Source organism: Cottoperca gobio, chromosome 12 (genome assembly GCF_900634415.1).
Source record: "Cottoperca gobio chromosome 12, fCotGob3.1, whole genome shotgun sequence".
Lineage (NCBI taxonomy): Eukaryota > Metazoa > Chordata > Actinopteri > Perciformes > Bovichtidae > Cottoperca > Cottoperca gobio.
The window spans coordinates 17287175-17308968 of record NC_041366.1 but is presented as its reverse complement, the minus strand read 5'-3'; the positions used below and the strand labels follow the sequence as shown (position 1 = coordinate 17308968).

At 41.1% G+C, this 21794-nt stretch overlaps 1 protein-coding gene across 2 annotated transcripts in view; it reads left to right on the top strand.

The window, feature by feature from the left end:
- The window catches only part of ttc28 (tetratricopeptide repeat domain 28), a 92766-nt gene that overhangs the window by 28200 nt on the left and 42772 nt on the right, over positions 1–21794 (top strand). For both annotated transcript variants that reach the window (XM_029444848.1, XM_029444846.1), the window contains exon 3: positions 21591–21738. In XM_029444848.1, coding sequence (XP_029300708.1) covers positions 21591–21738 — 148 coding nt within the window. The remainder of the gene's footprint in view (positions 1–21590; positions 21739–21794) is intronic.

The following is a 21794-nucleotide window of genomic DNA, read 5'->3' as shown; positions in this document are numbered from 1 at the left end:
TGAGTCCTCAGAGCCGCAGAAGCTGCCGGAGCGGACGGATGATGCTCTGCACAAACAGGGGACTGGATGACAGGACAGCACTGTGTGCTCGTTGTTACCGGAGGGGAGTTCCACTGTCATTATAACGGGATTATAACTAGCCAAACTAACTCCAAGCACCGTGCGCGTCTCTGCTTCACTCCCTCCGACAAGCCGGCGGAGGCAGTTTAATGGTCGGGTGTGAGATGCCTCTGCCGCCGCCGCGTCCACATCGCTCCACACCGGCTGTTGTGACACTTTGATGCTGCACATATCTGGTTTACAAATATGATGAAATGGCAGCCCCGGAAGAAGGTAAGTGAGCTGTGCTGCTTTTAAATCGACTTTACTCCAAAGTTGAAGCGGAATGTGGCGCGAATGGCTGACTGGCACCATTTGGGATCAACAGGGCTATTTAAACACTCTCACAGAGCGCAGTCACGGACACTTTATTAAGGATAATCCGTTAATAGCCCGCATTTCAGAAAGACACTGCAGCAACATGTCTGTGTAGGATTATTAGAGGATTATACGGGAGATGAAAAATTCCATAAAGTCTCTTTAAGCTGCACTATCCAACACCTGGGGACACTGTAAGCCAACTGTAGTTATATTATAGTTGTATAAGACTTACATACATATAAGATACCAACAAGTATCATAAAGTCAACGTAGAGTCTCTTTTTAATATTGCACTACATGTAAAGTAATGAAAGATCAAAGGTGATAATGATTTGAGTTGATTACTGCCTCTACAAGACATGCCTGAGTTTCTCTTCCACACATGCCTGAGGAAGATCTTGCAGATTGAAACCTTGAAAAGAGAGAAAGAGAAATTAACTATTTATTTGGAGCCTACCAGAGTTACTCCTCTGTGCCCTGCAGTTGAGTAATGAAAGATAACCTTCAATTCGGATTCTTTTGATTTGTTCTTTGTGAGGCTGCACACTCTCTGCATATCCATGTCATATTTATAACATAATAGGAAATAAGTATAAAGGGCTGAAAAGTCGATTCATCTGCAGAAAACTTATTGTCAACAATATTTTATATTCGTTCAAATATGAAGGATGAAGGAACAATGCCAAACCTTCACTGAGTGAAGTTTCTGCGTTGTGAGTTTTTGCTGCTGTAGCTTAATATATTTGTCTATTTTTGTCTTATTTTATTTTAAGTAACCGATAATAATCAACAGATTAATCAATAAAGTAAATAATGTGTTTGTATATTTTTCTAAATATATTTTATGCAAAATATTATTTCAGATTTGACCTCACCTGACATAAAGGTGTGGCATGATGTTGTAAAAATGAATATTGCATTGTAATCAGAATGGTGATGTCGTTAGGTCCAAGACATCGATCAGATGTATTGGCACACACATTTGTAAAGACATTCATGTTCCCCAGAGGATGAATCCTCCAGACTTTGGTGATCCTCTGACTGTTCCTCTAGCGACAAATACAGTTTATTATTATTATTATTTTTATTAGATTAGTTTCCTCCACCACTGGTTAGCATGCTAATGTTTAGCATTTAGCTTTGAAGCGTTATTGTTCACCCTTACAGATCTGCTCGTGCCTCTCAGTCTTGTTTCTGTATGGAGTAGGCGTAACCCTTCTCAATGTGTAGGAAAATATGTTTGATATTTGAAAACCTCCTCCATCTATTGAGTGGGTAGTGTGAACTGGCTTGGGATTTCATGCCTAACCACATTTGTGTCTGGCTCAAAGATCACAGGGAGCAACAGTTCCCCTGGAAAGAGCGTGATCCCTGATCTTGAAGTGGTGGATCCAGCTGTAATAACTGGGAGAGCTCCCAGTGGGGAAACGTTCCTCTCTCATCCAGTGGGAGTATGTTAACTGATAGGGCCAGACAGTCAGCTGTTGGTGTGCTAATGGCAATGATGAGAAGAGGAACCATAGTTTACAGGCTTTATAATTCACTGTAAAAAACACCAGTTGTTTGTGCAAGTTAAAAATGTGTAATATTAATGTATAATTAGTTCTATTACTGCTGCTGATATTTCCAGGACCTTTCTTGGTTTCAGTGGCGTTTTTAAGTGGAAATAAATGGAAGGGTAACAACTAGTTTGGACAGATTACACAGTTTTACATAATGCTGTAATTCAGATTTCCCACACAGCTAATAGCGGGGATAATCCGACTTGGCACATACCTGTTCTCCTCAAGTCACTGCTCAGTTCTCCGTTTGTATGGTACCATCCCCTCTGAATAAAACACACGTGAAAACAAAAAAATGCTTCCAGTCCACGTTAAACGTGATTATCTTTTGATTAATTCTGATTATGACCGCAGTTATTATGTCCTTTAACAGCTATCATAGCCAAGTGGACACATGCTCATGCTCTCAGGATTGTACATCATTTCATTAAATAAAGAGGTTTATTGAGAGTTTACAAGCTTGCTAACTGTTGGTTAGCTCAGTCACTAATGGCACAAGTCACAGTTTATATAAAATATATATTTGTAGCATCTACTCCTCCTGTCTAACAACTGTTTACCACCCTTGCCTCTTTTGCGGAGCAGTTTATTCTCCGACAGAGATAACTGGATGGTGCTACACAGCTAATTAGCTGCATTAGTTTCCTCCATTTTGGACTCTCAGATTGTCTGTTCCCTCACAAGTCAGCAATACATAAACAATACATGTCAAAATCTATTGAATACAAGAGGAAATAGAAAATAAATGTCATGTCCAAACTCTATAATGTGGTGTTAAAGGTTATGAAGGTTTGTGAGACTTTTATATTGTGAAATGAATGCCAGGTTTATGACTGAAACTTTGCATTTCCAACAAAGTCAGTGCTGAGAGTGCGCAGGAATTGAATTATTCCTACTGTGATTCAACCAAATTTAAGAATCGTGCAATTAAACAGTGTTGACTTTTAAGAAAAGATGCTTGGTTTCCTCCACGAGGACTTCCATACTGACCTGACACCTCGCTCTGGTTTACATGTATAACTGCCTCAGGATCTTCACAGGGTGATGAAAGCCTCTGAAAGAGACTCAGTGGACCTCTTGCAGTAAGTGTTTGTGTGGCTGCAGATCTACTGTACAACAGAGATCGACCTCCCAAGGGCTTTGAAAACTCGCGTAATACTCCCGATCAACACTTGTGTTTATAAAAGCTCATAAAGCAGAGTTTTATAGCGTTTTATTTTGAAGACGCAAACACTTATGTCATCAAGCTCTTATTTTTCAGCAGAGTGAAAGGGGGCAGTCACTGTATTGTATTACTTAGAATCAGACTGATATTTAATGATGTAAGATGCCATTAAATCAATATTCCCTTTCTGCTAAGCACCACAAATGAGAGCCGACGCATGTGCACAATCACACCTACACATAGAGTACACAGATGCTACACACTTTGCTTGTGCAAGCTTTTTTGCTTCTGGGTCATCTTATCTGTAGAATGAAATGAAATGAAATCAGGCTGGATGAAAGGAAAGAGAAGGACTGAGAGGACAAAGCATGGTGTAAAAGAGTCTGGAAGTCAGAGAAATATAACGTAGGTGTGAGAATGTGCCCCTTCACCCAGGCTGGGCTGTGATCAGACCAATCTGGAATAATATCTATCATCTTAATTTAAGAAGAGGAGGAATGAGAGAAGGGCGAAGGAGCAGCGAGCTGAAGCATGAGGAGACCTGATTTGTGTCTGAGAGACGCCGCAGAAATCGATTACAGCTGGAATATATTTGGTGTTTTTGCCTTTTATAATATGGTTATATATTGGACTCTTATAAAGTTGAGAGACAAAGTATAAAGAGAATCTTAGAAATGTAATCAACAGAGGCAGCGGTACATCCTGACTCATTGCATCGAACTGAAAATGTTGGATACTAAATTTACACTAATGCAACTCAATAGTGTTTTTTCTGAGACTCTCCCTTTGCACTTTTTATGCCCGGTCGCCCACCTCGACCTCCCCCCCTACGACCTGTGAAAGAAATGCAGCAATTACGTTTAACTCCAAGCTCATGTGGCAAAACACATTGTTAGTATATAAATGTAGTTTCTAGAGGACATGGTTTTGGGAAGAACATGTGTGTTGTGCTGTGGTTGAGTGAGAGCTGGCTGACTGAACATACCGGTAGTTCAGATATGTTTGAGGCACCTTTACCATGTGACATATGTTGTTGTACTGTACCGTATATACTGTGTTTGTGTGTGTGTGTGTTCCCACTTGGAGCTAAACCAGAGGTGTATTACATATTAGTTTCATGAGCGCATCAGTGTAACTCCCCTGAAACTGTGAGTGCACGCTGGTTTCAGGGACTCGCTTGTTTCTTTTTGTTTTGAAATGAGAAGTTTCTCTCTGTCTCTAAGGCATTACTATTTTACCCAGCAGGAGTTCATGGAATTTCATATTCTGCTCTGCTGTGTAGGATTTGCAATGCACTGGGTGTAATGTGTTTACTTACAATGCAGCTAAGCTGCTTAAAGCTACACTCCTGCCTCTGATCACTGCCTCTTTGCACGAAGGCTCAGTCAGTCAGACATATTGTTTGAATGTCCACCGAATAATCACCACATTCTTCTATAATCCGGTGGAAAGATGCTGCAATGTGTGACAATAAAACTCAGAGGACACAAACACAGATGCCATCAGTGGTACTTCATGATTTCAACATAATTGATCTCTTTATATATAAACAATGACTCTCTCTTCTACAGATATTTACAGTGTGTTGACAACTAATGTACATAAAGAACAAGAGAAATCAACCCTGAACTATGCGTTGCCTCCAAGATGGCATTTCTGAGTAGTCTAAATGTGTAAATACGACATGCAGTTCAGGTTCAAGGCTTAAAGCTTTCCTTTTACATTAAGCAACCCTTTTCTTTAACAACCTCGAGAGGTTTGAAAGAAAGAAGCAGACATGATTGGTGTTAGATTAGATATTAAGAGTATCTCTGTGCTGCATGTAATTAAAGTTTCATAAAGGTTTTTAAACCAGGTGGTAATTAACATATACACAATGAGTTATTAGTACTAAGATCAAGTCTGAAAGTCCTAATATTCACAACATATCAGGGATATTTAAGTCGTAATGGCATCGAGCCTAGGAGTGAAGCTACAATGTGATGAACAGAACTACATTTACAAAGTGTCCTTGTGTGTGCTGCTTCTCTTTCCTTCTTTGAGTTTCAGAAGCAGAAAATGGTTATGCATAAAGTAATTCCCTCAGTGGTGACCAAAGCTAGACTCTCTCTGAAATTCAGTGCATCTCCGGGCTGAGAGGACAACGCTCGTCATGTTGATAGAGCTGCGTGACTCCAATGTCCTCGGGACATTTTTTTTTTTTTTTACCCCTCACTGTTTATTTCACGCCTATCACCACGTCTGCTCGTAGATACTGTCTCTTACTAAACCCTAATCTGTCCCAAGGATGACGCTATTCCCTTTCTTTCTCTTCTCATTTGAGCTGCTCCTCCCTTCATCTTTGTACTGCTCTCTGGAGAGGAGCAAGAATAAAATAGTTTTTCTAGATAATAATAAGTATAATATAGACAAGAGGAGGACCATGTAAGGCTGCACTTTCACATAACCTTCAATACTACTACGCTTCGTCCTCGTGCTCTGTGTGTTTTCTTTTGTCATTAAGTGTCACCCGTCACCACACAGTCTCTCTGTGTAGCTCCTCTACCACACTTTACACCCACTGAACCAGAACAGATGTTGAGTAACATCAGCCCGGTCTCACTTCATCTGTCCATAATGACTCACTTTATCTGTGTATGTGTTTAAAATGTATGTCTACTGGGGGTTTTTCTTAACTGTGCCAAAGTGGGTATGTCTCCTTACATTAAAAGAAAAACACTTATTCAGGGCTTTTTAGATTTTTCTCTAGCCGGAGCCTTTTTTAAATGTTCAGAAGTTTATAATCTCCTGCCATAAAAGCTTGATGGGGTCCAGTCAGATGGCTGAGAGGATTACTCTATATTTCTAAAATGTTCTTTCATGCTTTTAGGTTGTAGAAAGTCCTCTTTACAGAGATGTTATTTTGTGTAGAGTTTGACTTGTACAATGGTTCAACTAGACAGACAAGTGAAAGGGAAAATAAATAGTTAGTTCAGGGTTAACAGAACAATCTGTTGAACATACTATGGACGGACAAATCACAGCTCAAACCTGCTCAATCTAACAGCTTCCCAAAATATTTAGAGCCCTTTTGCAAAATGATCGAGTGTCACTTACGCTTTTCTGGACTTCTCCCATCATGCAACACTGGGGACATCGATTAAATAGAGGATTGAAGGGGCACAAACCTCGCAATGTTAACGAACGTGAAACCTAATGTGTACCCGCCCCGGGATTTGCATCTGCTCTAAAGTTTGATGGGACTTCCTTGGCCCATGCTACACCCTTCCACCAAGTGTAAAGAAAAATACATTTGGTGTCTGAATTATACTGTTTTTATCTGTTAAAGAAAAAAAACATAAATATAACCGCTGATACCAAACTTTTCAACAGTTACGTTTTCTTTGTGATCATTTGGTGGCACATTCTCTTCTTTCCATCAACAACCGTGGCGTCCCTTCCTCAGTGAATAAACGTGACTCTTCTACCTGTGCTGTAGCGTTGGCAGAGCAAGCCTCGTGTCCCTTAGCAGCATCAGGTGGGAAATGCTCGGATGCATACAATACGTGTGCGTAGCTTTGTGTGTACTTTGTGTGCTTTATGTGGAAACAAATGGGATTGAACCAGCTGGGGGAGGAGAGAAGTGTGAGAACACCTCCTAAATGTTTTATTTAAATGAGCTATGTGGCACTGGAATGAAAGATAAGCCGCAGTCATTATTTTGTCGGTGCGACACACTTACAACCTTGTGTGTGTGTGCGTGTGTGTGTGCGTGTGCGTGTGTGCGTGTGTGTGTGTGTGTGTGTGTGTGTGTGTTGTTAAGCTGTTTGCTGCCCTGTTTGTACCCCAATGAACTTCTACTCTATTATTCATGTTTGTTGGTGATTATCTTAAAGGGAAATGACTGTATTTGTCAACCTGGTATTTATTTAGCAGTTTTTGTCCATCTTGTCCACTCTCCCCTTGTAGAGATTATTTTTTTAGCTAGTTGCCAGGCAACCAGCAGAGACTTCAGGAGGTTACTGGTCCCGACTAAGAAACAGTTCGGCACATAACGCTAAGTTAGCTGGCAGCTGGCTGTTTCTTAATACTTAGTGTACAGACATGAGAGTGGGATCAATCTTCTTAAGAGAGCAAATAAACGTGTTTCCCCAAAATGTCGACCTTTGCCTTTTATTCGTTCAAATTTGACCACGTGACCGTTTTATGAAGTCTCTTTTTCAACGTACCGACTCAAACCTCAACAGGAAGTCCAGCTTTGTTCTGTATTTTCTTCCAGAGTCTCTACTTTGCTTCTCCTCTCTGCAGACTTAGGAAGTTTTAGTACTGTAACACAATTTCACATAAACATAAAGTATTTTTTAACGTGGCTGCGTTGTCGCCTGGGAGTGTATCTATGTTCCCCAGCTCAATTTAAGGAGCCCTTTCAAAGAGTTTTATGTTCTCAGCAATGTTTTTTTTCCCAGAGGTCAAATGTTCAGTGTATGTGGTTCATTACTGTACGTTGAAATCACCGACAGCTTATAACCAGCTGATGTTGTACTTCTGTATAGACCGTTTACAGACAGTTTTCCATTTAAAATAAATGAAAGGACAGTTGTCAGGGCATGAAACCAAAGATCTGTTGATCTTTACGAATCAAGACTCCATAGTCTAACAATGGCAAAGCTGTCGATGCTGGAAAAAAGTAACCGAGACCTTTAAAAATTGAAAATCAAATCGTGGCACCGTTATTTTATACTAAACTGAATACAGTCGGCTGGAGTGAGGGCAAACATACAGAAGAACTTCTGATCACAGTCAAGTTACCTGATAGAGTGAGAGGGAAAGTCGCTGTGCTGGAGGGGGAGAGAGGGGAAATAACTGGTCTGTGCCATGATGGGAATAACAGAGTGTGTGAGAGAGAGAGAGAGTGTGTGTGTGTGTGTGTGTGTGTGTGTGTGTGTGTGTGTGTATGTGTGTGTGTGTGCAACTCTGGTGCTAGTATTCTTTTGTTTGTTTTAAGCAATTTGTTTAGCCATAAAACAATCTAATCACAACACTAACACATCACCTTTTAAGATAATACTCCCACACTATATTATACTATATTACACTGTTTTACTCCATTATATATTATATCATATGTCTATGTTAACACAGACACTCGATCATAACTGTATATGTTCTTCCACCAAATCCCCTCTCTGGGGATCAATGAAGGCTCATCTTCCCTGATATGATCTTGTCTTATAGTAAAAAGCCGGTTTCAGAAAATACATTTTCAGTTTCGGTCACAAAGAAAAGGCTACAACAGATTTGACACGTTGAATTGTGGTAGAATGATATGAATGAGTTCCTCTGAAATGTTACTTGCAGCATGTCTTAGTATGTAGTTTGTGTAAATCTGTATTCTCTGTTAAGTGTTGAGCAGAGCGACAGAGGAAGTGCAGAGGAGGATTGTTTGCTGTAAATAATGCAGATAAAAAGCTATTGAAAACTTGACAGGTTTCCAATACATATTATCATACTCTCCTCTTGTAGTCCTGCAGCTATGTACGTGTGTGTGTGTGTGTGTGTGTGTGTGTGTGTGTACAGTAGGTTGTGTATGTCGCTGCTCACTGTATTCATTGCTTCAGCTTAGCGAGGCAGTGGGGAGGTGCAAATGTCACGCTGTCTGAAAAAAGCTAAGCCAACTGACTGTGGAAAAGTCTCTGGAAAACTGGGAGAAGGAGGAGGAAGAACTGGAAGCCACTTCAGAATATGAAAGTGCTGAGTGAAAGGTGGAAAACATCACAAATCTCTTCATACAATGAGTGCTCACTCAGACTTTCTGCTCTCACACACACACACACACACACACACACACACACACACCATCTACACACCATCTATGGCCTATAATCACATTCTAGAGCGTTGCTTCTGCTAAATTGAATTGTAATTGGCAGACAATGTGCGTGACATCACAATTCACTGGCTGGCTCATATAGAAGCAGCTCGTCTAAATTGAGCCTAAAGTGGGCCATGCTTACTGATGAGCCCGGAGCGTTAATGAAAGAATAAAAGGAGCAGGGTGCATAGCACATATAGGAAACATGGAGGCAGAGAGGAGAAAGGGACGTGTACTAACTCTGAAAAGTAATTGCCCTTTGGGACCGGTGTCATTAATAATTATTGTGTGTGACAGCAGCAGCAGAATGTCGACTTCTTCAGCGTATGCACAGCCACACTTGAGTGATCTCCTGTGCAATAATAAAGCTTTTATTAGAAGAAAATAATGTACTGCATCTCCTCTTCTTTCTTTCAGTGTATTTATTTATTTTGTTTTCATCTCCCTATTTGTCATTCTCGGTTGCACCTGGATTGTTATGAGGTCTCATGACACATTAGGGCGTGCATCATGCTCATACAGACATCTACCGTAGTTACAACATAAACCAAAGTTTTCTCTCTAATGGCATTTAGAAGTATTGTTTACAATTATTATTATTTTGGGTGAACTGTTCCTTTAAGGCCAGATTCGCTAAACTCCGACACGAAAAGAAATGTAGAAAATATTTAGTCATGAGATTTTGGTTTTCTGGTTAACGAGCTCACAAGCCTGTAAGAGTTTGGTTGACTGATACCTAAAGTATCAGTGCTTCCAACACTAAGTCAATTCATCGCGACACTTGCATCAATAGGGTACATTTTTAAAAGTCTGTAGCCATGCAACCAACTCCACAAGACTGTGGCGCTGAGGTTAGCGTGCTAACATGGTCATAATGGCAATGCCATGTTCGCAATTACAAATCCGTCTGCTTCTTCAGCACCACGGACAGCGCTGTGGATTTATCAACACGCAGCACAGAGAAGCTGCTAATATCTCAGAGCCATTGTCGTGGCCATACATTCGAACCCAGACAGATAAAGGATCAATGAGTCTGGCAGACTAACGTAATTAAACAGCCCCAGCGCTCTCTTCTACTCGGGGATGGAGAGAAGGTTTGTACCGCTGTTGATATTGGTGATTCCGGTTCTGGTGTTGTTTCTGCTTCAGATTAAAAACTAATTGCACGGTATTGCTCACCCTTCTTGAGATTCATTATTTATCCGATCACATCACATCAATTACTGGAAAATCTCCTGTTTAAACTTTGATGCATAGATCAATATTTAAGGCTTTCCATTTAATATATCTGAATCATGATTTCAAAGTACTTTGATCAAGTAGCTCATGAAAAATAAAAGTAGGACGGTGTCATCTGTTATAACAATGTGCCAGATGCTTTTAATCAATATTTCATCAAATCCTTCACATTTTCAGGTTCTAGCTACATAATGTCAACATTAATTAGGCTTTAGCTTTAGGTATTTATAGCTTAAATTACTTGCAAATGTTGTCATGTAATTATATTTATAAGGGATTTAGAATGATTCAGTTTCATTGAGGGAATTCAATACTGGATTTGGATTCACTAAAATGCCATTAAACCCCAACCCTAATTCTTACACTGATAAAAACTACACTAGATGTTAATCATGTTACGGTAACCATAACTCATCTGACATTTAACATCTATGTTAAAACCTAATTAAAACATTTTAGGAGGAAAAAAACAAATTAATTTGATGTAATTCTGATAAAAAATGATTTTTAATTCAAATGGCGGTAAACATGTATAAATATTGTTTATTTCTGAAGCTCAATACATATGTGCACACATGTCCAGCTCCCTTCTCAGCTAAATTACATTCAAGCAAACTGTGCATTGAAAGCAGGAAGTGAAGTGACGCCAGTAAGTGCATAACAACCCTTTGAACAGAACTGCTAGCCTTTTCATAAAGTCGTTCTTTAGCTGTCAAAGTTTCTCGTGTACCGCCAGCGTGAGTCAACAAAATAGTACAGAATCCAAATAGCATTCCTCTTGCTTTTGAAATTACATTTCTATGATGCCACATTTGTTGTGAGAACGGTGACGTGGTGAAATTCAGTTCAACAAATACCAAAGAATTTTGTTTTGACATTTATTGCGCTCCTTTAAACGTGACGGTCAGTAAAGTAAATGGCAGATTTTCCCGGATTGTTTAGGAAAAAGTTGAACTGCTAATGCTTAACTTTATTACCAGACTTCATGCAGTATAATGTCACCGCCCACCGTTGTACTGTACTTGTTTAAAATAAATAAATAATGTTAAGGAATGATATAAAAAGGACAGAGCCTGAGGGGCGACACGATGTGAAGCTGAGGAGAGAAATCCATGATGGACAGGAATGCAGCGCCTTTAAAAGTACGATTAATCGGATGAAAGTACAGAATCTGTTTCTGCTGTTTCACCATCCGAACAGATTCTTAGCACAAGTTTTCACAGCGTTCTGAAACTTAGAGGTTTTGTTGCCTAAGCAAAGGTTAGAATAGATTTTGACAGAGAAGAGAGGAGAGGACTCAAATGTCAAAAGAGAAAATAATATGCAAAAGAAAGCTTTGAGGATTCATCCTTTTGGATGTTATGTGAGTAACTGTGCAAACAGAAGATATTGTCACCTTTTAAAATGCCATTAACGGCCTCTGTAACCAGGTCTACTTCAACCTCACACCCATAAAATATCCAATTTTCTTTCAATTGCGAGAGCTTTCTAATCTTGCATGGCTCATATGCAGTTTGCAATAATGGTGGCAGATTTACCATCAAAGTTGTAATATTTTATCACACACAAGTACATAAAAGCACCTTTACATTTCTGGTTGCTGACCAGCGGCTGACTGAAATCAAACAGGTCCGTCTGTCTCGGCTAAGTTGGAGTATAAACTTCACCAAATCCAAAAAAGAGCAGGACAGAGCTGCTTACGTTACGCTAAACATTAGCATCCAGGACGAGCTTCCACAGGGGGAAATACTGCACAATGCTAGACGTGAACAAAGTTTTTCTATCATAACCTTTTACCCTACAAACTATTGCAGTTAGTTTAATAATATGCACTTTGTCCTTTTAAGTAAAAGTGGTAACCACTGCAGGGAGAGCATATCTATTTTCCCAGAGTCCTCTGTTCCCCAGCGTAACATCCTCTTAATATGATACATTAACGAGACCTTTCACAGAGTTTTATGGTCGCAGCTATGTATGTTTCTCTAGGTCGAATGTTATAGCCTACTGATTTCTTTAAAACCTACACCCTCACATGTTCTTCTTCCTGTTTCCTTTTCTCTTTCCTTTAGACATTGATATCTCCACAGTGGCTGAGCGTACCATTACAACTGCATTTGAAACGTCCATCTCCCTTCATTTGTTTGCAATTTGAAATGCAAAGCTACCAATCTCTTAAAAATGTTAGTTTATATCAAGAACATTTGACCCTGGGAACATAAGGATGACATGCAGCTTATTTTAGAACCGATAAACACATCATTTAATCCATCCTTTATACTTTTACTGTTGTTTTTTTGGTTTAAAGGCTTAAAAAAAAGACACCAAGCTTCAAAATCTTCAAATCTTCTTTCTTACTAAAGCCTAGTTACGGTTGCTAAGCTATGGATGATCGCTGAGGGGGAGGGGTTTAGTGAACGGTCAATTGGAATTAAAAGTGTGTATTTCTGCATTAATGCCATGTACAGTATGTTTCTGTCCCTTCCAATAACATCTGCTGTAAACTGATAATCCATTTAGTGGATTAGTCATGCTGAATTAAAAAACTGTCAATGAATCAATACACTGGAGAAAAGAAATACACATGTGTGAGCATGTGCACACACTGGGACCAGAGCAAAAATAATATCTGTTTAACTGTATCACGTGGACCGGGAACAGGAATGTGCTCACAGATAACAGCAGTGTTGAAAGACCAAAAGGAATTTTAGATGAATGGCTGAATGCTCTTTGCTAGGTGCTTCTCTGAGTCATCACAACCTGTGAGGCTGGATGTGAAACACAGAGGGTCTAATTAGCGTTGTAGGGAATCATTAGGACTGCGTTCTCTCCTTGCCCTGATTCAGTGAGTGGGAACTGCATGCGTCTTCCCCCCGAGTAATCACTGGTCTCTGTGCTGCCGCCTTCTCTCTCCCCTCCTGTCCTCCACCTCTCCTCATCTCTCCCTGGATGATTTGGCTCTAATTAAGACGGTGCACCACCAGGAGAGGAGGAGGAGGAGGAGGAGGAGGGTGTTGACCCTGCTTTCAGTTTATGGCGTTAGAGGTGTATGAAAGTTGCGAAACAGAAGGACACTGAGATGAGAAAGTGTGGGAAGCCTTAGGAAAGACACGGAGAAAAACAACATTTTGGTCAAAATGAGAATCGCAGATTTCTCCCTCGACTCTTCGGCACACATTGTTTTTATGAAAACATATTTATTGCAGTTCACATTTGTGCATTCCTTTATGAATCCACGTTGTTACTTTAATTCTAGTTTTTAGAATCCGGTTCCACACAGCAGACTGCACAACCTTGTTAGCCGTGCCAGTGTCATGACCTTCGGGATGGTTGATCTCCCCTATTAGTTTAGCTGTAGTGCCACCATAAAGTGCACATTTTGGTGTTTTTTAAAGTATTTTTTTGGGCAGATGACTGAAGAAACTGAGAGATAGTTGGGGAACGAAATGCAAAAAAAGGTCCCTTGTCGTGCACGGACCAGGGACATTGCGGTTCACCTGGGGGCGCAGGATGCATCAGCATCACCAGGTTTCCGTGATCCAGACACGTTTTTCTTGTCCCTAAGAAGCTTTGTCTTTCACCACATTTTACTTCTCTGTCTTTCTCAGAATTGCTGACTTCCTGTGCAGCTTTTAATGAAGTAACATACACGCTTCAGGAGAAATTGGGAGCGCTTGGTTTGATGTGATGGATCTCCCTGTTAATACAAATATTGCAGAATCATTGTCGGCCCCAATTTGCACAAAGTATCCGTTTATATCAACCCATATTTCTCTAATTATTCTCTCTGCCGCGACACTCTTAATCAGTTCTACAGTTCTGTTCAGTTAGCTCTTCACATTGACCCCCTACTCTCTTTCCTGGCAGGTATATTTGCTCCCTCGCGGTCAAAGGTCACTGAGGCAATCAAACGCTGCACAAGCACATGCACACACACACACACACTGCAGCAGGAGCCGGTTGAGTGACAGTCTAATTACCCAGTGTAAGAGAACCAAACCCCTCTGCTGTACTGCAGTTAACAGGATCAGAAGGCCACTTGTCCTCCTCTCCACTCCCCACTCCTCCTTTATGCATATTTGTCTTGTAAATGCTGTTGGTATGTGTGTGTGTGTAGTTTAGAGAGAGGTAGATTGTTTTAAAGATAGAGCCTGATACATGAAAAGGTCGAGGGAATGACTCGAGGTCTGCGTCTACAGATAAAGTAGAGTAGAGAAAGAAGAAAAGGGGAATTGCTTTTGGTCACCGAGGGAATAAACCTTGTGTGTTGAGGTTAACTAGGATTACTTGTGTGTATGTGTGTGACAGAGAAAATGCTTTCTTTAATTTAAAGCTCTCGGTTCAGAGTAATTCAGTCTGCACGTCAAGGTTAGATATCTCTGTTGACATCCCACTCAGGTTATCCACACGGACTTTCAGCATGATAAAATACTCTTTGAGCACAATAACCTGACAGTACAAAATAATACTTGTGGTGTTCAAGATGGAAATCCTGTTTACTGGAGGCTGACGGGGAGGGAAGGGTTGAAGCAGAGGATCGGGTGTTTGAACAGCTGCAGTGAAGTGAGGTTGTGTGCTCTCTAAGAGGAGATAAAAAGAGAGAAATGTGTCAGCTGGCCCTTTACTTTGACCTCAAGACATCACATTTCAAAGGGAGATTGATAAATGTTTTCAACTGTACGGTCCTCATGTGTTGACTTACGCTTAAACACTCACATCATCAACACTGTAACTTTTATCCTGTGGCCCTGACCAAAATAGAAAAGCTTTAGTTTCCACATTTAATAGAATTTCACCCCGACAACTGTTATATAATTACTGAAATTTAAACCACACGTAATAATAATACTGTACTGTAAAGCACTAGCCCAGTCCCCTGAATGCTGAATACGCTTAATGGCCTGCGTTGTTGGTTAATGTAGGGAGAGCTCAGCTTTGCACTGCTGTGGTCTGGTTACATCAGACAGACGACGACGCCTAATCTATTGGCTCCATATAAATTGTGTGGTCCCTGAACATATGATGCCAGGGGCGTTACTGATGACCCTGCATATGGTTGTGCACATCTCCATGCACTTAGACATGCTTATATCAATAGAGACTCAGAGAAGCACACACAGACGAGACGTCACTCATCTCTGTCTATGAATGAGGGTTTTCATGTCAATCAAAACTCCTTGTTATACGATCGGACGCAACTATGCCTTGCTCCGGAGTTTAACACGTCAGGACACAGACTTGAGAAGCCATTAGGCTGGCTCTGCAGGTCTGTGTGAGAGAACCCACAGCTGGTCATTGACATCTTTATTGGTCCCAGTGGAAACCGTAGTTATTCACACTCCAACTCAATTATTGCATCTTAGCTAGTGTCCCTGTGAAATAATGATAAATGTTCATGCAGATTAACCAGATAGATTGGTGTGTGTGTGTGTGTGTGTGTGTGTGTGTGTGTGTGTGTGTGCGAGTGTGAGTGTGAGTGTGTGTGGTACTGAATAGCCCTCTGCTCACACATCTCCCTTTCCTAGCCTGTGGAAATCCTACGATCGCCTTAAGGTAATGTGTTAAAAGGCGAAATAAAAAGAGCGTTGGGAGATGCAGTGACTTAAACCAAGTAAGAGTGGAAGAGCTACGAGTAAGGAAAAGTCTGCTAGCCGCTATGCTAATCTATGCGGTGTGAAACTCAATGCTTAAAGTAATAGTGAGGAGGACCCACTGCCTAAGAAGAGCTCATTCCAAGCATGTGAAGAAAACATAATAATGAATATAATTTGGCAGATAAAGTTACTACTGTAGTCATTTTTCAGAAACAGATTGCACATCATCATTGATATTGTAACATGATATTAACAGTTAGAGGACAAAAGAGATACAATCATCTAATATTTCACATTTAAAACTTTAAGTAACAGAACCTTCTTCTTCTTCTTCTTCTTCTTTCCTCTCCCACTAATCATCTCACGACCCCTCAGATTTATCTAGTCACTCTTTGGACGTAAGGGATAAGTTACCTCCCAGTCTTTAACACCCACACTTAACTTTTCACAAGTTCCAATGAGTTATTTCTTTTCAATACCAAATGACCCTGGCGGGTGTTTGTTTCTTATTTATGTGAGAATATGTGTTTCCAGTTTGCTTGCTCAGCAGCATTATTTCACCGCCACGGTGCTTTACAGGCTGACTAGTCTATTAGAAGAACCTGTTTGAATCACGTCCCCCTGCAAGATGAGAGGGCTGTTAATTCCCAGACTGTGAGTAACTGAACACTGCTGCAGAGGTCTGCTGGTTTAAATTTACAGGGTTTGATCATACTTCACCCTGGTAATAAGGTGCATTCAATTCTACAAAGAGGCATCCTTGCAATACAGATTGCCGTTTTTAATGAATCCTCAGACCCTCTCAGGCTCTTAAATAATGATCTCACTCTCTGAGGTTTACAGCCCAGTGCTCACAACTCACACAGCATGTCGTTATATCACCTACTGTGGGATAAGTGGGGTATTGACTTGGCAAAATGAACTCTCCTGTTTTTTACTGATGGCCAAGTGATGTCAGCACCACTTCATTCCTATTGTTCTACAAAGACAATCATTCCTCCCCTAGTATCACTCGTGAGGCGTGCACCAGTAAACTGCAGACCTTAAAGGACAAAGCTTATCTCTTGTAGCTTTGATGGCCTTGTACTCACCAAAACTGTAATCTAGCACTATATACAAACCAACAAAACAACGTTGACTCATAACATGTGCTTTGGAGTTAACTCTACTACTTCTGTACCTCACCAATTAACTCTGTGAGTTCAATCTTATCATAACCGATGGCAAAACCCCACAAACATCATTTAACAACAACACTAAACTAGTGTTGGTGACTCCAAATCAATCTTGTTCCTCTCCGGGACCAGAGGTAGAATTGTATAATGCTTCGGGCCTCCCTTTTTTTCAATTGAAGAGTAATGTAAGCTGTTTATTGTTTGTCTGTTGTGAGGCCATTAGAGCTCGCTCCAGGCTGCAGGTGTGTCAGGAAGCTCTCCTCTTTCCTCTCAGTCTCCTCCGTCTCTAACAAATTACTCAGCGCCACATCTCCCTCTTCCACACCTTCTACACACTGTCTTAATCTGCTCAGTCACAAGCAACTCTGGTGAAAAAATAATAAGGTTCAATCCACTTTGTGTCCAGATGAAATGAGAGTGAAGCTTTCGTCTGTGTGTTTTGAGGCAGATTGTCCGATTTGCAAAGACATCAATCTCTATCATGTCTGGTTTATGTGATGCTCTCTCAATCGTACACACCCTCTCTCTCTCTCTCTCTCTCTCTCTCTCTCTCCCGCCACTTGTGTTGCCATCTGTTCTCGATTAATGTGAGTTACGAGCAGTAATTGAAGCATCTGTTCATCCGGTGTGCATCCTTTGCTCTGACACTTCAACGTATAGCACCTCTCTCGCTATATCTCTCCCTCTCCTTCATTTTGTTTGCCATTATGTCTCTTTAATACACACACTCTTTGAACTGCTACTCCATTCTTGTTTAGCCGGAAGAATCCTACTGACTTTGGTAATCCTGTGACTTTTCTTCTAGCACCACCATGAGGTTGATATTTGTTGTTTTGTTATCTAATTTCATTGCCATTTGGTTCGTACCCCCTCAGGAGGAACTGTAATAACCTTTGATCTAGAATCGACATAAGCCACTGGGGAGTGGTATGTGTTAGTGACCTATTAGTTAATTAAGATAATCTATAAAGATGGGGTACAAAACTAGCCAGCAAAGCCACGCTGATCGGATGAATGCTGGTTTCTACCCTGTAGATGGCAAAATGACCAACCAAGAAGAAGCTGTTTGAGGACTTTGTTAAAAGCAGCCGCTTTAATCCACAACGACAAATAATGTGAGGACTCGTATGATGGCTTTTCACCTAAGTGAGGCAGTGAAGGCACCATAAACACACAACGTTCCCCACACCTCCACAATGACTCTCGCCAGACGTTGGTAAAGAGGTTATGACTATGGGCATTGTTTCTGAATTCTTTTCCGGATAACGACAGAACTGGGGCCACGATATAAAATTCCAAGTCGCGCCACAATCTCAGACTGTTGTCTGATGCCACGTGGGACAAATGTCGACTATAAGTCTGCTGAAGGTCAGGACACTCTCTTTGACCACAGACAGATGGACATCGCTGGCGCTTTATGGGTTTGAACAAATTACATTTTTAGTTCAAATTTGTTTGACCTTGACTTATTTGAGTGACAGCACTAGTGGGCAGTGCGTTTTTAGAGCTTCCTGCTGCGTCCAAGTTAATCAAAATAATAACGTTGTGGGCCAGACAGCCAAAGGGAGCTGCAGATTTAGCTGATGGTTGTCTGTACGTTCACCACTACCAGTAAACCCTTTCACATTGTCTTTCAGTCTCATTTAATACATAGTTATTATACAAATATTGACTTTAAGCTGCTTTAAAATAGAGTTTAGTTTTCTCTGTAAGAAAGGAAAGAAGACACATACATAAATACACATAAATATAGGTACTATAGCTGCAAAGACGCTCACACATATACCGCCGGGATTAGCCTTGTCCCTTTTATTGATCACTTCACTTTAACTGACGCAGACCTGTCAGCTGATGTTGAAGAGGCTGTCTAAGTGCTCAATTGGGAAACAGTGTGAAATACCTGCAAACCAGACGAGCCAGACACGACAAGAGCAGTTTGTGAAGAGACTCTAATCTGACAAGATGCTCCAGAACAACTGCTGAGAAAGAAACGAGACAAAGTGTGTTCATGTGTGTTAGAGAGGGGGTTGTGGGTATGTGAGACTGTCTGAACTGTACCCCCTGTATGTGCTTAGCAGGCAGCGTAGCCAGACTGAGCTAATCGACAGGATGTGTGTGAGCCAGGAGGCTGGAAGAGGCAGACTCTTCCTGCTGTCACTTTCTGTCTGGCTCTGGCATGTTTACACCCTTGATGGGGTAAAAAGCTCCAACGCACACACCTGCAATCACACACACTCTCTCTGTCGTACCTATTGTGCTGTACATTCACTCAAACACAGTCATGCAGAGATAATTCCAATCTTGCGATGATTATAACGTCTCCTCCTCTGATGTAATCACACTCATCGACTAAAATTAACCTCCCAGAAGCTTCCTCAATCAAAAGTAGTCAAGAATAGGACATGAATGCCTAAATGAGAAAAACGGCATCCTTCATACAGGAGCCAAATCAGTGTGATGGCGACAGATTTGAGGGGGAAATGCTAAGCAGAGGTAGGCAGGCAGGTGGGGCGTCCATATGTCACCCCAGCTATCAGCCCCGCTGCTCTCCTCTCCAGCCTGCATGAGGGTCAGAGGGCAGGCTGCTGTCTCTCTCTCCTCAGCATGGACACTTGGCATCAGTGCATGGAGCTTAAACAGAGCCGCCATCCTGTATTCCAGCCATTGTTGGTGTCTGGTACTGGTGTATCTACAACTGCTTTAAAATGGTTTTCTTCCCATCAAATGGAAGGTTATGTGTATCCATTTAAAGGGGAACTCCACTGATTGTATACATAAAAGTCTGTTTACTGGTGTTGGGGAATAGTACTGCATATGTGGGGAAAAAAGCAGCATAAAGCCTTTAGTGTCAAGTGTCTCAAATTTCCTCAAGTGATGTCACTTGAGTCAACATCGGTTAAATCTGAAGACGACACATCTAGGGTTGTGGAGTTGGAAAGAAGTGAGCTTACCAGAACTCTAGCCCGCTCCTCATCTCTGCTGCAGGCTCGAGGCTACTAGAATAGCACTCTCAAATCTACAATTGAACTGTCTGTGGTCGAGGTGCATTGTGGGTAATGTAGGCGCCAGGTTTTGAGAACATGTGGAAGTAAAAAGATGATATCTGTTGGTTCTGTTGGGTCGATTTTGATCATGAGTCTGACGATGTTAAAGAGCAATAATCGCTCAGGTATTTTTTTGAGGTACCCTGTGGAGCTTTTGTCTACCAGGTACAGTCACTAGAACTATATACTATGTATACTATACCACTCATGGACAGTTGGCTGCAGTAAAGAAAAAAAAACAATGCGCCAACAAAGACAGTGATGAAGAAGACTGCTCGAAAGCAAGCGTAGATATAAACAATGTCTAATTTAAGAAATTGGCTCGTAGAATGAGTCAAATCATGTTGTTTTTGTTGCTCATTGATCCCTCTCTGTTTCAGCGTTATGGATCTCTAGAAAAATAGCAAAAACAGTAACATTTTCAGCTAAGATACATGTGACCATCGCTTAGGTGTTGTTCGGAAGACAACGCTGTGTGTAGGTCTGGCACTGTCCATAGTACTGAAACTGAGCAGAGGAGATTGATGGACAGACGGAAGGTTTTGTATTCGGGGTCATCCCTAGTTTGACCTACAGCCAGCAAAAGCAACGACAAGATAAGAGACAAAACCGCAAAAATGGAGCAAAAGGTCGTAAGGTCAACAAATAAAGATTATTATATTATCACTGTGGCTGATTTTAGTATTTTAAGGGACATGACCCCAGCTGTAATTACAAACCATTTATCCCCCTTTGTGTTAATCAACAGTGACATGAAACAGTGTCCTGTTCCCAACACCAACACACTGACTAAAGGCTTAATGCGTTAGATTAGTTGTGACCCCATGCTCCATTCGTTTCAATGAAGCTGTCTGAAGACGAGGAGAAGGACAAAGACGGTGGCGGCTGCAGAAAGTGGCAGGCAGGGACAGGAGATGCCATGTAATCTAATTCCTCTCCTCTTTGTCTTCCTTCATTCACTGTCATGACAGATTATGTTTAAATGGGAGGAGAGAGGGCTGGATGATAAATGAGAGAGAAAAAGGGGAGGCATGAAAAGGAAGAGAGAGGTAGACAGGACAATTAAGTTACAGTCTGGTCTGCAGCGAGGGAAGAAGAGAGGGATGTTTGTGTGTCCTCCTCATGAATTTGATGTCATGATTCATTGACTTTGTGTGTGTGTGTGTGTGTGTGTGTGTGTGTGTGTGTGTGTGTGTGTGTGTGTGTTACTTAGGTAAAAGTTTGTAAGTATTATCAGCATAATGTACCTAAAGTATGAAAAAGTACTTATTGTGCAGTAAAATGTTCCCTGTCAGTGTTTTTATACATGATGTTTTTGGATTAATATTACTGCTGCATTATTGTGTATGTTGCATTTTACGTTCTTTTCCCCACGAGACGGGAAAATAATTAAACATTGTAATTAGAAAAATAAGTACAAGTACCTCAGATACCTCAGGTACAAAACATTCAATAATTCTTTGCAATCAAAATATACAAATGTTGAATCTCTCAAGAATATAAAAGCCTTAATTAAACCTCCAACTTGTTGTTCTTCCCGCAGGCCTACTTTCGTCAGGGGGTTGCCCTGCAGTACCTTGGCCGTCATGCCGACGCCCTGGCAGCGTTCGCATCCGGCCTCGCCCAAGACCCCAAAAGTCTCCAGCTGCTCGTGGGCATGGTGGAGGCCGCCATGAAATCGCCCCTCAGAGGTACGGCTGAGTTAACATGCCGTCTCGTCTTTCTGTACAACACGTGGCAGACTTCT